General features: G+C 38.4%; 1 protein-coding gene across 1 annotated transcript in view; it reads right to left on the reverse strand.

Annotated features, from left to right (window-relative positions):
• Positions 1 to 18892, reverse strand: part of samd10b (sterile alpha motif domain containing 10b) — a 57044-nt gene that overhangs the window by 11540 nt on the left and 26612 nt on the right. The window contains exons 2-3 of the mRNA XM_033969794.2: positions 16522 to 16706; positions 4612 to 4780 (exon numbers count right to left, since the gene is read on the reverse strand). Of these exons, the coding sequence (XP_033825685.1) occupies positions 4612 to 4780; positions 16522 to 16706 (354 nt within the window). The remainder of the gene's footprint in view (positions 1 to 4611; positions 4781 to 16521; positions 16707 to 18892) is intronic.

Below are 18892 nucleotides of genomic sequence, written 5' to 3' on the forward strand. Positions count from 1 at the left end.
CTTCCCATAAGCCGTTGCACCTTTTCAACTAAAAACAATTCACCTGTTCTCTATCTATCTTATAACTATTCCCAAAGCATGTCAAATCAATCGTCTACCATGTACTTGAATTTAAACACAGTTCTGAAAAATGCTGTGCTAAAAGATGAAGATGAAAAGAAAATTATTACTTTTCACATCGCAAATCATTCCATCTTCTCTTTCAATAAAACTACAATGACTACTATATAGACAGAAGGAAAGTTCTCTTGGCTGTATGTGAATGAAGCATAACAAAATGGCCACTACCGCAAACAGATTGTTGCATTGTTGCATCTGGTTTAATTTGAAATGACCTGAGCATGAGCACAGACAGCCTATATTATCTGTAAGTATTATTATTCTTTTTCTGCCAACTCAGTCACAAATTTCAAGCCCTAAACATGAAAATTACCACTATGGGGCCTTTATAGCCGCTTGCAGTTTTAATTTCTAATTTCTTAACATGTAGTTGCACAAAAGCTTAACCATCTTGACCTAGAAACATTGTCCTTGGTTGGTGTGCATCTGTACAATTGAGACAAAGCACATGAATAGAGTTCAAATCAATTCCCTAGAGACAGACTTAATATGGCTGCTAATAATTGCCTGCAGATAGTCGGCAAAGCAGTCATGTCAAAGGTAGAGAAGAGAACACTGAAAACAAAGAGCAGCGCTTCTCTCAATTTAGACTCCAAATAAATTGCTTATTAACATTGTCTCCAGGCAAATGGGAGTCGTTTTTGTTCAGGCTCAGCCCATAATGACTTGTAAAATAGAGTAAAAAGACGATTTAAGAAGAGGGAAAGTGATAGAATCTCTGTGAAGAACGTTTAGGTGAAACAGTTGAAACACGGTTTTCTGGTCAAGAGGTTCTCAAACTGTGGTATACATACAGCAAACACTGTTGATGGTGTGATGGAAATTTCAGTATTTTGTGTTTTGGAAAAGCAAATTGTTAAGTTGGTTAGAACAGCAGAAGTCAACTCATTAATCCAGTCATCCGTATATTTTCCATTGCAACAAAAAAGTGCAATAAAAAATAAAAAACTAAACCTTTTATTTATATAGCACACTGTCAAGTCGTGTTTCTTTAGGCTTGAAAGAATATATAGGTTTGAGGAGGTACTTGGTAATAAAACTTGAGAATAACTAAACCATATTTCTCCCAAACAATAACACAGACTCAAGGTTAACTGCTAAGGCCAAGCCATCATTGACAGCAAAATCTCTCCACACTTCATTCTCATCCCAATGTCACCATGCGCCTCTTCTTATGTCTCCTACCTCCTCTTTACAAGACCTACTCTAAGGAGGCTAAGGGAAAATGATAATGTGTAAATAGATGCAGCCGCTGGACCCAATCTGTGACAAGACATCTGGAGACAACATTGATAGCTTTATGTCAAATTTCATATTCATCATCCATAGCTCCCAGCAGGGCGAGTCTTGCTGGGTAGAGTTTAGATCATGACGCTGGGGTTCTTCTGCCACATGGCTCATGTAAATTTACACCATAGCGGGATATAGAACCCTATGTAATTCTTGATTTGGATCGCTCATGTTATTTTTAGCACCTACATTTTGCGGACATAGACTGTAGAAAGAAGTGGACTATGTGAGTGTGATGTTACCCATAACGTTTGACTCCGGCCAAATGAACCTCATCGACGCTTGTGGTTACAGGGGTGAATTTGGAGCCGAGTTCCACATTTGGAATTCTGAATATGAGCCAATCCAGAGGGAGGCTGATGAAGGATAACACCCCTTCCTGCCCGCACCGCTAGTTTAGCACCTTGGGGAAAGAAGGCGTCTGATTTGTCTGTTATTGATGTTCATATCTTGATTTATGGACACAATATCAAGAAAAAAACTGGATCATGTAAAGCAGGTCAATACGAAAATTTTAACACTAAAATGACGATGCTCACTGCAGCAGTTAGAGAGAGAGGGGTGACAATTTTTCAATGTAAAGTGAATTGGAGCACCCATGATCACTTCCTGTTTGGAACATAGCAGCGAGCAGGTTAGCCATGTCCATTTATATATACAGTCTATGGTTGCGGTGCACTGTTTTTTATCAAATGATTTGGTAAGGGTTGGAAGCTGGCACTAAAATGCAGTTTGCCATTTTGTAATTGTTTTCATTTGATTGAATTTATTGTGATGTCTGTAGTCATCGGGAGAAAGTTGTAATGGTGTTATGACCAGAGAAACATAATTCTCAAATTTGACAGCACAGTTTTACAAAACATCGTGACTTCATTCGACCTACAGTGACCTACTTTACAGTCCAGGCAATCCATTTAATAACTACTCCCATATATATTCAATCTACAATGAACACATGCACAAAGAAATCCCCACCCAGTATATTGCGCAGTTGTTACTCTAATAATCTGAAATAGGCTGTGACTGTAATTAGGCCAGTCTGAAAATGCCACAAAAGAGCCACACAACATAACATAGATTAATATCCCGAGGCAGTGAGCGTGCTACTATTATGATGCATTTATCTTGACACTGTTTGAAAGCTATCATTACGTCTGGGTCACTTGGCCCACATGAAAAACAGTACGTGTCTCTCTGTGTTAATAAAAGGTGGAGCTTTTGAATAGTTCCTTTAATATGAATCAGAACAAAACCACACATTTGCACTAGAAACACCAAAGTTATATTCTGTGGTTAAACAAGGATAAGATCATGTACTCCGGCCAGGTATAATAAATATCTCAGTACAATAAAATAAAGGTTGTTTGCTTTGTATGAAATGTGTTGCTGTGTTTCAGATGATGTCATGACATTCTATAGGCCAATAATATTAAATACAGATGGGGGAAGCTAAAATCAATATTGTTAAAATGCAGATTTTTGTAATAAAGTCTGTTATTGGGTTTAGTCATTAATAGAAATGATCAAAACTGGCTCTTGTCCCTTTTTGAGATCATGACATCACATTGTACACTCTGAAAACCACCAATAGAATCAAAATTGTGTTAATTCTAATCCATGGTTTGTCAACAACTGTGTGGTTTTATTGATGCTCTGTAGCAAATAACGCCTGGCAACTTCACTGTTAGCGTCTCTTCTGTCCTGTTATCTTTATAAGGTTCTTCCCAATTCACGCAAAAAACAAAACAAAACAACAACAACAACAAAAAAATGTTAAAAACTACACAAATTAATACTTGACTTTAATTAAAGAGATGTTTGTCTTAATGCTAAAGTTAATGCTAATTTTGAGACATGATACATATTAAAACACCACAAACTGAAGTATTCTACACAGAAAAATAATTGAGTAGTCTTTATTTTTAATTAGTTTGAACTGTTTGAATGTTTATTTTATTTTTCCAGATTGTAATAAAAGTGACCATTATCTTTGGGACACAGTGAGCTAGTGAGCATGCTGCTGTGCACAGAGCCTGTTCTAAATACTTAAATTATTATATTCATTCATCATTGAGCCTGAAAAAAATACAAATTGTAAACTAGTCCATAGTGTATTGTCAGCTATTTCTTGAAATTAATATTCTAATATGACATCTGTAATTTTTGTAATATATTGCATAATTAGCATATGCATTCATGTGATTACTAGATTTTACCAAATTTTGTCAGCAGTTAAATTACACTTTGATAGCCTATTACTACCAAACCAATTTATAACACATAGAAAGCCATATGTTCTGTGCTATATTCAGGGACAGTGTAGTAGCCGAGTGGGCTGTGCATATGCGTGTTAGCGTGTGGTGACTGACCCTTCGGCTCCGAGTGGCAATCTGTTCTCCACAAGAAGCTATAAAAGGCACTGCTGCGGCGTCTGCTTGGTCAAGGCTACTGATCTCACCATTTGCCTAATAGCATATTATAGTGTCCCTCTGTTTGTGGGGGAGGAAAATAAGCAACATTTGGTGGCAGCGAGAGACCCTGAACTATTAACAAGCCATGGATATTTCCTTTCTTCTCCAAAAATAAGCCGCGCTGCTTGAGTTAGCGCACATGAATGCCTTTTGAATCTTCTTTGGAGACTTGAGTGTAAACCTGTTTCCAGCCGAAAAGGCTAATCCGTGGGACCATAAACCTAAAAATAAAGGCAAAGAGAGGTGCGGCTTTTGTGGAGTTGGTTTGTAAGCCGTGAATCTATAAACAATGATTTTTACTTTATCTGAAGCAATGGCGATAGTTGCACTGGCCACATGGAGTGTACATATGTTCACTCCCTCTGGTTTTGGTTTTGTTATTTTCAATTTCCCTTAACAGCTGTTTTTATTGTCTTTTGTGAACTGAATATCTATATGAGCCACCATGCCATATAAAGAAACTAAAAATATTACTATTTACTATATGGACGTGTATTTTTGACCATCTTGGAACGGGACAGTAAAGTGATCAATGTCTTTTTTTTTTATCAAATACTTTATAAATCTAGATCTAAAAAATAAAAATAAAAAAAAGGATCAATCATGAATGCTATTGGATATAATAATGAAGTGATACTTAACATCTCTGAATACCAAAAAAAGCAAAGTAGTAGTAACAACAGTAGAACACAGATCACAGTTGAAAGTAGTTGAATAAAAGATTGTGTACCTGTGATGGCGTGATGAGAGAAAGCTTCTACATAGGTCAGGTAGTTGTGGGGACAGTGTTTCTTGAGCCACTTGCACACGTCTTGTTGTGTCCACAGCACCACTGGTTTGGACAGGGAGGAGAGCGTAGGACTGGTGTGGTACACGGCAAAGGCCTCACCCGGGCGCAGCTGAGACATATGCAGAGAGAAGGAGAAGATATACAGTAAACATGATGAACAAAAATACATTAACAGTTTATAAATAGTGTCGGAAGTAACTCAGCAAAATACACATTCAGATTAATTTTAGAATAGTTAATAGTTGGCGGTTATCAATAGATGCATAACAAATGGTAAAACTCGGGCTGGTCCATGTCATGCAGTAGGTTACAAACTACATTTCAGTGCCGGTTGTTGCGATCTGCTCTGGTCCAGTCCTGCTTTTCCAGTTGTCTCCCCCCTCGTCCTCTGTGTCATACGTCTCCTCCTGTCTGGGCGTGGCTACTTACTGCACACCTGGCTTCCATCTGCTCTCTACCGCAGTACAAGATGAGTAGCTCCACAGCCGCTCTTCGCCAGTTCGTTTGATCTACATTATTAGTTGTTAGTGCTTCACTTGGCTCGTTTTGATATTTTGGATTCTTGGCTGAAAGTGTTTTCTCCTGTGCCCAGATCCTGCCTTCCTGCCCTGCTCCCCTGCCTACCTACCTGTCCTGCTCCTCTATCTGCCTGCTCTACCAGCTCAACCGCTTAATTAAATGTAAATAAATCATCTTGACTGCACTTCTGCATTCAGGTCCGATCTGACGCCGTGACAGAGGTATCAAGTATTCTGTAAGTCACTGTTTATGGCATAGTTTACCTTTTTTGTCCGTCCTAGTTGAAGATATAGAAAATCAATAAACACAATTAATACTTGATATAATTTTCCCTTCCAAATTGTAATTTTGTACTTCGATCAAGTGTGGACTTTTTATTTAATGTAATTTTTTGTGCCTATAAATTAGTTTTGTTCCAATTTTTGAGGAACAAAATGAGCACCCATTAATCAGACCAAGACGTAATCAATTGTTGAGTATACCAGTTTTACTTGATTAGAACCACAATTGTAATCATAATAAAACAAATATTAATTGCACAGCCCTTGTTATTCCAAAGTTGACAAAAATACATTTATTTTCAATGCATAAGGTTAGGATGTAGGTAATATCCCAGGAAATACTGTAAATGGAACACTGCTTATCCCAGTGTTCGTATCCGCAGCAGAGAGGCTCTTGTAAACACATCCTTATATTATTGTAAAAACATGAATCGTGAGGCTGTAATGAGCAATGAGCAGACGGCTTTAAAGCTTAAGGCCTAATTACAAACAGATGCTTTTGCTCTGTAATAATGGCCCCGGCTTTCACATTTGAACCCTCATTTGAAAGAAACATGCAAATTAGCCATTGCCACTGCCTTTGACGCCTTTTCTCCAGTCATCACGTAGACTGGCAGATTTCACCTCTCTGTCAAAAGCAGGCTGCATCTCCACACAGTAATTGCGATCTATACAGTCAGCGTGAACAAGGGCACTGGCATTTCAAAGTGGAGAGGCGTCTTCAGAGCGGGCTTTTCCAGGGATGCACAGATTAATCCTGACAGTTTTACCTATACAGCATTGCGTCACTATTTATCTTATAGTTATATGTAGAGGTCAGAGTGGTAAGTTGCATAGCATATTATTATGAATACATTTGCTGTCCCGTCAATCATCTCAATTTACATAAGTGAACACCATGAGAGAAAAAAAAATAAATAAAAAATTACACTGAAATATCAAGGTCTGAGAAAATTATTTTTTAGCATATTAAGCAAACATAAAAACTAGAACTACAATTCAAACTTGAGATTAATGCCAGATCTCAGAAGCTATTGTTCGCCCTTGGATGGGAGACCGCTGGGAATACCAGGTGCTGCAATGGGGCAGTAGTGGCTCAAATGGTTGTTGTGTCCTTAAAGCTCCTATGTTACACAAAATTTACCCTTGAGAGCTTTAAGTCATGTTATAATGCTATTACCTGACCAAAAACACACCCGCAATGGTGTTTTGTTTCATTCACACATGTTTGAGTGATCCTGGTTTATTAGTCTGTCTACATCTGAAGCTCAAAATGCTCTGTTCCACCTTGTGATGTCATATAGGGGTAGTTTAAGTTAACAGCTACCTTTTACCTTTAGTAGAGATTGGAAACAGCTGAAATTATCCAAATGATTCTAGTGAAGGTGTATGGAGTTTTAAAACACACTGGAGCACTTCCTGTATTACCACATGACATCACAAGGTGGTGCTTTCTCAGCCTAAATATGCAAGATCTGTGTGTTAAACATATGTAAATGAAACAAAACGCAACTCCAGGTAATTTTTTCATGAGGAAACAACATTATAACATAGATCAAAAGATTGCGCAGTATGGACCCTTTAACCAAGACACTTCACTCAGCTTGCTTCCAGATGTTTAAGTACACTGGTGAATGAATAGAAGTTTGTTGATGAGGGCAAATGTGGGAGAACGTATGCAAAATAGATCATGGCTACAATCTGGCATGTTTACAACAGAGTGTATATAATGCCTGTGACAAAGTGGGCCTTTGTGCCTTTTAACATTACCATCATTTTGTTTATTCACACGTTTGTTCATTTTCAAAAGTTTTTCAATATACAACTAAGCAGAACTATACCGGGTTTGTTTAGTTTAGTTTTTCAGTTTACCTTTAATTTAATCATCACACACATGCTACTAAAGAAATTTTATTTGGTTAATTCAGTCATTTTGTCAATTCCGTTTAATACATTGATCCACTTACCTGAATCTCCACATGGTCCAGACAAAGAGGGGGCGTGGCCTATGTCGGCCATGTTTATAGACCTGGGTGTGGTCGTGGGCCAGACCATATGGAGGGGAGAACTGGTTTAGTGTTTAGTGTATACCGGGGGGAGGTGCTTCCTGTGTAGGGGGGTATATAAGCGGTAACAATCAGATGTTTGAGGGACATCAGTGTAGCCAGGGTACATGAGGGTTTTCGCCTCAGTTTCTTAATTTCTGTTGCTTTTTGCTTATGTTGAGCCCAGTTATTTTTTGTAAATATGTATTATTTTCCCCATGCTTTACCACGTTGATTAAAATAAATTGCCTTCTACTTCGACCACATCGGGCCAGCTTCACCACAATGCAAGTAGCTTACTTTGTCCAGACCAAATAAACAAGTATTTCTGACTGTCAAACCTCAACTTGCCCCTACATTTAACCTTTGTATTTGAGAATTACTAGTTAATGACACTTTTGGTGATACAAATTACTACCGCTTCGATACCTGCGGCTTTAAATCAATACACTTTTTTACCGCGGCACGCCTGTGTGTAAAAGTACGTGAGTGTTTTCATATGCTCTGGATTAGATAACAGCATGCCCTCTTTCCTCTTGCACTTCCACTGACCCACTAATCCATAGTGTGTTAAATCCAAGTGTGGAGAATGAAGTGGACATTAATAAAGTCGCACAGTTCACACATGGACAAAAATAGACAATGGTACCCCAAGTCCCCTCGGCTCCGTGCCCCTCTCATGGCCCATAGTCTCATATCAGCCCTATTCACTCACCCTCACTGAAGAGCCAACGCTATGACAATGACTTTGGCTGATTTTCAACTGAGAAGCACAAGCACTCTGCCAGCAGCTCCACTCCACAATCAAGAGCTTTTAATGGGATTATGTATGGTGAAATGTCTAATGGAGCCCAGGCCTGTGGATCAGGGAGGGTGTGCCAACTTTTGTTAATGGATGGAGAAAAGCAGCAAATAGTTGTGTGTATCATACTCAGAAAAAGATGGTGTTGAAGGCATTCTTTACTCTAGCGTATGTGACAGGTTCATAGAAATTAATGCTTTTTCAATCACTATATATTATTGAATTATGCCAAGTTAGTTGCCCATAATTTAACAATGTGAGATATCATCTGTACCAGTGAACAGATTAATCACTTTGGCAAGAAAGCTTGGGTATAACAAAGCCAGTGCTGTGTGTAAAGTTCTTACCTGGACTGTTGGTGATGTCCTGTCATTAAAATATTTCTCAGAGGATAATGATGATTACTAGTTTTCAAAATTTGTTGAAACAGGTTTTTTGTTTTTTTTTGTTTTGTTTTTTTTACAGCTTTCCACAAAAGTAACAGATGTACAGTTTCTTTATGATGAATCAGAAGGCCGATGACAAAGCTCTGCTAAGCTTTTCTCACCAGCGCCTGAAGATTTAGACTGCATCATCTTTTAAAAATATTGACACTGACAGCATCAAATAAATACTGCTGTGAGCGTCCTGGCCATTTTCACTTTTTCACAGTTTAGACCAAATATATGAAATATATATCTTGATGGAACACATATGCTAAATTCAATAAGGAATTTTAACAATTCACAGTGCAACTGAAATAGTTGACTTTATAGCACGATATGCAGCATTTGAGAAGTGACCTTTGTCTTTAAAATCTGCTATAGAAATAAAGTGGACTAGAAATGCTTATCATTATTATTAGCAATTTTTATTTACTTTTTTGCACCATGTATGATCAAAAGATGCAAACACTATTATTTCCTAATAGATTTTCTAGCTTCATATAATTTAAAAATCGGTACCAACAACCAATGACAACCCCCTTGGAAAAAGCATCTCAAGAGGCTATTCCTCTTAAGACTGAAAATGTCAAACAACAAACCTACAACCCATCCAAATCTATCCTTCTGTTTAAACAAAATAGCTGCACACCTAAGTCCGGAAAAAGCTGCATAATTTTAGTCCTTTCAAGGTGCTTGTATTATTAGTTTTCAGTGGCGAACCGTACCCTTGGGACCTTCGTGTTCAGACACGTATATTTACAAATACAATTACCAGTACAGACACCAATGCGGCCGTACATAACCTTTCAGCTCCATGCACCTGCAGAGGTGCGAGTGAGGCAGGGCTCACTGCAGACATATGATTTGATTCAACCAGTTTTCAATGAACCTGTAACATGAGCCAAAATGGACACTCACAACCATTGTTTACCACCACTTGTCTCCACACATCTCCCCATCACAAACCATCGGCTGATCGAAATGTTTGATGTGATTTTACTGATATATTTTGTGCAACTTAATAGTATGTATAATAGTAAATCTTACATACAAATGCTGAAATGTTTGGGCCTTTTGTGAAGGCCTAGGAGTCCCTGATGGTTCCCCTCTGTTACATTTCTATTCCTTACTTTTTGTATAGGCTGTATATAGACTTGTCCCTGTCACAGAGAAGGATAGTCAACATGTACAGTAACAAAAAGCCACAAAGGGCTGAGGGAACGCAACACATTCTTTTGAGTAAGAGCCTTCTCCATCAATACACCATCATTGAGGAAACAGACAGATCGCCCCATCATCTCCACCACTACCCCCTTCCCCCCTGTACCCCTCTCAGGAACATCCATCCATCAGCCTGTATCTCTCGCGGCCAGTGGTCCCAATCGCACTCGCACCCTTTACTACCTCTGCCACCGCTCTCCCACCCCCCTCCCGAGACCTACTTCTGTCCAGGGAGCGATGCCCTCATCCATTATGGACAGGACAGGAAGGGCGCCGCGGGGGAGAGGAGACGCTGGAGAGTGTAGTGCCAGGAGACGGCTTACACACAAAAGCCGAGGTACTTTGTTGGGTTTACAGAGCTCATATTCAAAAGGAAAGAAAAGTAATACTGTCTCACTGTTATCGTATATGGCCCTGGGATTCACAACTTAAGCTAGCTGTAGGTTTAGTACTACCACAGTAAAAATATGACTGCACATAGAGGCAGAGGAATTAAAATTCAAACTCAAGACAGAGCTATGTGCATTATTGGTGGTCTACCTATTTTAACTTTTTGAACACTTCATGGCAAAGTACAATGTAATCAACAGGGAAAAACTGGCTCTTGCATCCCATCTGGGAGTGTGACATTATTGTATTCTTGAGTCTGAAAACTACCAATATGTTAGAGTTCAAAACAGCTCCCTCTGTTTAGCGTTTAAAAATGTGGTACTCCAACTTTAATCCTCTTTTGGGTGAAGTATGTACTAAACAAAAAACAGACAGCCGTGATCGTGATGATATACCATATTATTCCATGCATCCAGAAGACCTCACATGCTCTGTCATTAATAATAGACACCATTTACCGTTCAACAAAGACTTCTAGCTTGTGTACAGTTGCGTCCTAGTTCTGCCCTAGCCTCTGTTCTCAGCATTTCTATTGATCATTCTGTTTGTACGCTACTTTGGCTGATTTGTCCTTCCTCTTCCCTCTGCTTCATGTCTCCTGTATTCTCACTCCTATCCTCTAATCGCTTCTTCATAAATCCTTTTGTCTTTCCAACCTCTTCCATTGTTTCGATCTTCCCATGACTGTTGTGCTCTGATCTCGTCTTTAGTTCAATGGTAAAACTGTTATATAGGGGCTGTGATGAGCTTTGTGTATCCTCGAATAGTGCTGATTCAGGGATAGTCAAAGTCGAGGGAGCGTGGGGAGCAGCTGAAATTCAATCTAAAACAGCAACTTTTCTCAGCTAATTGCTACATTAAATTGTGTTAATTCTCATGTTTTGCAACTTGGAAAAGGTCAGATGTATGGTAAAAAGGTTGGAATATCACCACAAACATTTGCAAACCAGAAGAAGAAATCGGGTTATCAAATAAAAAATAAAAAAAAGAAACTTGGCTGTATAAATAGCAGTGTTAAAATATGCATTTGTAACTTTTATTATGGAGCGTCTGCCAATCTGCTTGTCTCCATGAAGTTAATTCTTTGCCCATAATGTTCCAAAGTATGACCGTAAACATACATCTTTATGAAGGCAAGCGGGTAGTGCCACCAAACCAGGTTATAGGTCAGATCTGTGGAGAGGTGACCCTGCTCATTGTAAGATTGGATGATTTCTAAGCAGTAAACAAATATATGCTAATATATATGTTAATATATGCAAACATACAAATATATGCTAATGAAATACTGTAGCACATTATAGGCAAAGTAAAAACCAACCCTCTCCATAGAGACAAGCAGGATCCCCCTCCAGAAAAGTTACATGGTGCATCTTTAAAACATAAATGTGTTGTATTGTGAATGTAATGCAATGATTCATGGTGATATATGGTTAGTCTTTTTAAAATTTCACAGCTTTCCAACTTTTTTTTTGAGGTTATAGATAATTAGCGGTCACATCTAAATGAATAATGCAGCTGACGTAGCTCACACCTGCTCGGTCTGCCTCTCTACTGTCACTGAGGGCTCTCCACAGGACTCTAAACGCTTGCCCTGTCTCCTCCATATGCTGCTCTGTCTGACCTAACCTAGCCCTTCATCTACTGCCTGTAATAGGTTTCCCATCTCTGCACCCCGGAAGATCTACACTCATGATCCCTCATCTCAGCTGACACCTCTCCATTTCCACTTCTCATTTGATCTCATTTTTCATATCACTGCACTAAACTCTGCTCTAACAGGCAGAGGTGGGAGGAAACTACAAACCGTTACAACAAATTCAAATTTTAGGACATTTTTCAGTATTTAAAGGTTCCAGCTATAAATATATTCAATCTGTTTTCACCAGTAGATGGCAGATGTGAACCCTGTTCCCCCGACCCCCCTCATCTGACCTGGCTCACCTATGCTCTCTAGTTTTCTTCTGTCAGGCCAAAGCTAGCACTCTATCAGACATAAGTAACATAGACAGCCTCTAGTGGTGGAGTGTGAGAATACAACAGGAGCAGGTCGGTTAATCTAATTACAGATGCTAACTTTAAGTGTAATCATTTAGTTCATTTGCATTATTTGTTCATTTATGTTTGTTTATTTCTTATTAATGACAATGTTATGTCAGTTGGAATATCACTATAACTTAAATTACAAGGACGGGCATGTGTGTATGGGAAATTATTGACACTTCATTTGAGGGAGATAAGGGAGAAAAGTGTCCCTAACAGTGTTGGCATGATACTGAATTTTCAAATTCAAATTCAGTGCTATAAAAAGGCTTATATGGATTTTCATAGTAAAAATATTAATAAAACAACACAATATCTTTAATCTTAATCTTCTGACATATTAAGACCATTCTAAAAGGTACATTTTTGTCAAATTTATTTTTTATTATTTCACATCTCTATCTATACCTGTCTATACTACAAATGAGTATCTAGTTTTGGTACTATGAACATTTCGCTAACCCAACTTTGCGATATGAAGCTTTGATAACATGCAAAAGGTATAGACCCAGGGTGCCTATCAGTGCTTGTTTTGACTCTCATTGTTTCTTTTGGTTCTGTCACTGTGGTGCATAGTGTTGTTTCAAAGGGCAGTTTCTATGTCCTCTAATAGGGACACTGGTATAATTGCCTCCTGCTCGGGTGCATGCGCTCTCCTCCAGCATGACAAATGAGAGAGGCTGGGTTGTACCTTCTGTAGCGCTCAGTAAGGATTTCAGAAGAAAGACGATACTCTCTGACTCCTGCCTCCTAAATTGTCGTCCTGTTATTCCCCCTATTCCCTGCTCTCATCTCAAAGGTAGAGCAGGAGCTGTTTGATGTACAATGGTCCCTTTTGTCATATTACGACACTGGGAAAGTCAACTACAGCTAATGCTCAGTGTTTAGAAAAAAAAGACATGGCAAGAACACATTCCTTCTTAAAGAAACAAAAAAACTAAACAAAAAAAAAAAAACTAAACAAATATAGGTAACACATTGCATATGCATCATTTGTTGTTTGCCATAAAATGAATAATTGACAAATCAAATGTCAGAACAGAATGAATAAGTTAACAATTATTTTAGTAGTCGACCAGTCAGCTTTTTTTTCTGTATTGTTGAACTATTACCTCTACTTTCTTGTACCTTGAGAAAGTTAAATTCATATTAACTAGAAAAAAGTTAAAATACTGTATGCTTATTCAAGACTTCTACTTAGAGAATATTTATGAATAAAGTTAATTTGAGAAAAAAAAAAAGTCATTTTAATTTAATAATATTGCCGTCTTTGATGTCTGTATAGTTCAGGCAGCATCTAACTATTAACTGTCAGCATCTGGCTTTCTGCATAACAGCGCCCTTGCAACGTCACTGTTAGCGTCACTACTTCCTGTCCGAAGTCACACTAAAATAAATAAAAAAATAAATAAATAAAGATAAGGCAGTGGACAAGGAGCTCACTGACAACATGTTAAACACTACACAAATAAAAAGAACACTTCACTGGAGGACACGTGTCTGTTTAGAAAGAGAGATGTTTGTGTCCAAATGCTAATGCCAATTTTGGGGCATAATAAATATTAAAACAAAACCACAACCTGAAGAGAGACACAGTATTCTAGCTAGGATGCTGCTGTGCACCGAGCCAACTAATTGCAATCATTCCAATTATTGTTTTAGCTCTATAGGTCAGATTTAAACTCCTATATTGACACTGTCTTTTCTGCTCACTTTGCACAACTATATATTGGGACTGAAGTGCTGAGCCTAAAATTAAAATAAGCTTCATCACACATTCATTCCCTAGGTAGCAGTCTATAGGTTTCTTAACTTTTCTCTCATTACTGCTCAAGTGTGCATAAGCAAAGTAAAGTAATCACAACAGTATAATGAGCATTCCCAAGAGTAAAGCTTACAAAATACAAGCTTTACATTGCACACCGCTCGGCCATACTGCAACTTACAAGCACTGTCCCTTAAAAATGTGAAAAACAGAAGTAGTTCATTTTTAACGGTTGGAGCGGTCTAAAGTTACTCCTCACTTACTAGTTACTCACTTACCTACTACTTAGAAAAGCTTTGCCATCACAGTGATGCTAAAAACTAGCATGGACTTCCTGATTCTCAGAAAATGCTTAATAATTAGATGCAGACAGTACACACTGGACTTATTTTGACCACAAGAGCTGTTTATACAATATATACTCGAGCAAGAAGACACATTTTGCTCAAATACGTGGACAAAAATCAGGTTCATGCCCTTAAAGTGGAGTTTCCATCCTGTAGTAGTCTTTTAAAGTAAGTTCTAAAGGTGAATGCTTATCCTACACATAAAATATTGGTTGTTTAGAGACAAATTCATCACCTAAAGACATCCATAGACACTATAGACTGTTTTGTGAATGATTACACCATACAAAAGTGCACTAACAACAAAACTGGACTTCTTCCATTTGTTGAATAATGCATAAAGTCTTGTAGCCACGGGGAATGATAACGCTCACTCCTCATGCTATGGAGAGCTTTAATTATCCAGCCCCAGTGTAATCACATGGAAACAGCTCCGTACCCATCTTTATTAAGCCTTTTATAGCTGCTAATGCTGAGGGGGCCACTCTTTATGAATTATTGAGCAATCCCGCACTGCACATGAACATCTTACAGCCTTACGGTAACAATGTTGCCTCATACCAGCTGAAAATGGAACAAATGACCCGCTCAGAGCTCCCCGGCCTCTTTCATGTACGAGACTGAGGGGATAGCAGTTGAGAACATTTTAAAGATAGACCTAACACAGAAATCTACTATTACTGGTGTTCCTATTTGAAAGTATCACTACGAGGCAATGTAAAGTTTCAGTTGTTGGAGAGAAGTGGGAACAAGTTGCAGGTATATAGTACTTCGAAAGAGTTTATTTTTAACACCATTAACAGAGATTCAGGAGCAGGACCACACCTCAGCCTCCATCTGCACCTCTCCAGTGAATCACAGCTCACCTCAACCACACCTCTAATTACCCAGAAGCCCTATTTATACAAGCCTATCCCAGCAAAACCCCGTCTGTCTCCCCTTTCTCGACACCTCCCTCCCTGTGTCTCTTTTTTCATCTTTCAGTCCAAAGACCTCACCGCCTACAGAGAGGGGAAGGGGGTCCTGAATTGACTGAGGAAAGCTCCTGAGATAGAGCCCCCATCCTGAGTCTTTACCCAGCCTCCACATCTATTCACATCATCAATAAATATCTTTATCGTGTACCATTGCTGTGTGTGGCCGTTGCTAGTGAAATAACCTATTACTCTTTTACTTTTTGATCAATGAGGCAATTAGAATTACAGCTCCAAGCAGTTATATATTTTATAGTACACGTACTCTTGTATTGTCTGAGTGCTGTAACATGTCGTGTACTACACTTACCACATAACTCCAACTGACACCTACCACACATATGTACAAGATAATCCACTTAAACGTCTGAAGGATGAAGCTTGTGAAATGCTGTTCAACAATCTACCTATAATAAAATCAATGTGTCTTTTATAATGGGTATTTCAAAGGAATCTCTATTTACTTTAGAAATGTTTGCCATAGTAAGATTGTAATGTTATATGTTTGTTGTAAATGTCTTATTCAGTCTGTTCTTCAACTGTAATATTAACATAGAAACACTTATAATACATAGAATCAGTGCTGTCCACTCCATAATCTCAATGACTCACTTCATTGCATTTTATTCTGTTGGTTTTCCCAGTCTGACAAATCTAACATGAACATCATTGTGGCAAATCCATCTCAGTGTTGTCTCTTCAAAATATCCAACATAAGCTGTCAATCTAATTCCCATTCCATCCTCATCTTGAACAAAAACAACCTTTTCATTGTGTCTCTAATCAAATGACATATGGTCAACTGCCACTGTCTAGTATTAAGTCGTTACAATACTAAAACTACGCCCATTTGGATTCTAATAGAGTGTCAATACGTGATATTGATACTATAATGTTAATAACAATAGTTTTAGACAAAAATAGTCATTTTTAACATAATGTAGAAGAGTCAAAATCCAGTTAACTTATTTTCTCAGTCCCAAAATGTAAACATGAATAACAATCGTTATGGAAGTTGTATGGAAGTCTATGTGTTACCTGGATGCCCTCTGTCCCTGGCTGTTGCAGCAGTTTAACAGTACGTGTGTGCGCCCCCTTCTGGCCACGCCCATCATGCCATGTCAGGTTACTTCCTCCGTTGCGGCGCGGCAGTTGGTAGCTCAGCTCTTCAGCAGACACTGTGTGCTCCAGAGACGCACGGCAGAAACTGAAGCTGGACGCCGCTGCGGACAAGAAGAAGAATGCTAAGTATTTCATTTAGCATTTTTCAAAGTCTATTTGCACTCAGCAATGCACCAAAATCAACTAAATAAATGTTTAATAATCCTAAAACATCTTTAGATTACATGCGTTATGCTCTGATTCAAATGCAGCTAACAGATGGTGAAGCTATAATCTACAATTAGACTAAGTGCACATTGTGCAAGACGTGCGTGATTTGGAAATGGTCTCCAGATAAGTCGGCCTTGATTATTTAAATCCTGCATCATGAATATTTGATTTCTGTTCTTCCCTGTTCTACCACTGCTCTCTCTGTGTCTCTGTGTCTGTTGATTCTCTCTGGACCAGGCGTTAGACTGCACCACTGAAGAGCGTCTGCCAGTGCTGGAGGAAGACAGTTGTATAACATCTTCAGAACTTTAAATCCTGTTAAACTAACAACTATGGGGAAAAAAAGAAAATGTTCCTACTGGTACAAAGAAAAAGTGCCTAAATACTGACCCCCGAAAATGATACAATAAGTCCATATAATATTTATGATGACAGACCTACAACCTGCAACCTTTCTGCTAGAGATCCACCACCTGCTTGTCTTCATAGAGATTGTATAGCCTGGAACGCTCAGGTATGGCATTATCTTCATGAAGACAAGAAAGTGATACTACCCCATACTACTATAATATAAATATAAATATGAATATAAATATAAATATGTAGAGAGAGAGAGAGAGAGAGAGAGAGAGAGAGAGAGAATAAAAAATACAACAACAGTTTCTCTACACTTCCCTCTATGATGTCTCATGTCATGCCATCATGTTACTTTTTTCTGCTCCAGCACCCAGACCTAGCTGACATTTGAAAATATGTTACACCACATCAGATATAGTCATGCTATACAAATACACGTGTTTGTGTCTTTTTATTTTACAAATCGTATCATAGTCGTTCACACCACACTGAGCACACGCAGCATCTGAAACAAGAACTCGATGAACCATACACCTTACAACACCTCAACATTTTCTCAAAGTTGTAAATACTGTTTCCTCTCAAAAAACTGAACATTTACAGCAGAAGACACATTTCATCTTGTTAATTGTTTTCACTTTCTCCGGTCTCCTGTCGCCTTGGGGAGCACACACAAAGGCACAGCGAGATTTGAAAGTGCGACAATGCGTTTCACTGTGATAATCTGTTCTATACCATGTCATTTTCCCTCAATGCATTCTGGGATGACAAAGCACCCTTCAACAGAAAGACAGGTAGAGGGACAATCTGCTGTCAAGTTTAAGAGAAGTAAAATATAACCTGTTTGCACTAAGAGAAAAGCCAGTCACTGTTATTACTATCAACTTCATGTTCAATAAATGACAGATAGACTTTGATATTTAAAATGACATATTCGCACGAGCAGAGAATGTGTCCTATTTTGTGTAGTTTATTACTGTAACATTTGAGCTATGCAGCGTCAAATAATAAACATATCTATCTAAAGGGTTACACTAAAGAGTTACGGGGGTGACTATAGCTCAGTTGGTAGTTCCCGCTGTCGACATAAAACGTTGTCGGTGCGATTCCAGCTCCCACAGATGAATACTGTCACTGTGTCCTTGGGCAACCCACCTCGCCCCAGTATCTGCGCATATATGTGTGTATGTGTGAATGGATGAGTGGTTCCTTGATGTAAAGGGCTGTGAGTGCCTTGAGGGTGGAAAAGCGCTATATAAAAATGTGAGCGTTTACCAGTTAATGGGGACTATCATGGGTTATTGTCAGTGGCATTAAGTTTTCATATTGTGGTTTATAGTGAGATTTTGAGTGACAATATCCCTCAAATGTAATGTAAGAACCTAAATGTTTTTAATAAATTGTACTGTCTGCAAAACATGTTCTATCATCGGATTCAAAAAAGTTGAAAAAACCTAACCATGGTAGTATTTATTCAACCCAGAGTCTTGTTAAATACCTTGTTTAAATTTGTTCTAGCCTTTTGACTACTAAAACAATTATATCCCTGCTTACATTTAATTAATATCTCTTTGTTGAAATTAATGTGAGATAAAAGGTTGAGAACTACTGATGCCTGACTGCTCCTTTCTCCTCACTTCAATATATTTTCCTCATGCAGTTGCAGCATCTTTCCCCTCTCCTTGCGCTCTCTTTGTCTCCTTGGCCGCCGTCTGCTCTG

Source organism: Periophthalmus magnuspinnatus, chromosome 7 (genome assembly GCF_009829125.3).
Source record: "Periophthalmus magnuspinnatus isolate fPerMag1 chromosome 7, fPerMag1.2.pri, whole genome shotgun sequence".
NCBI lineage: Eukaryota > Metazoa > Chordata > Actinopteri > Gobiiformes > Gobiidae > Periophthalmus > Periophthalmus magnuspinnatus.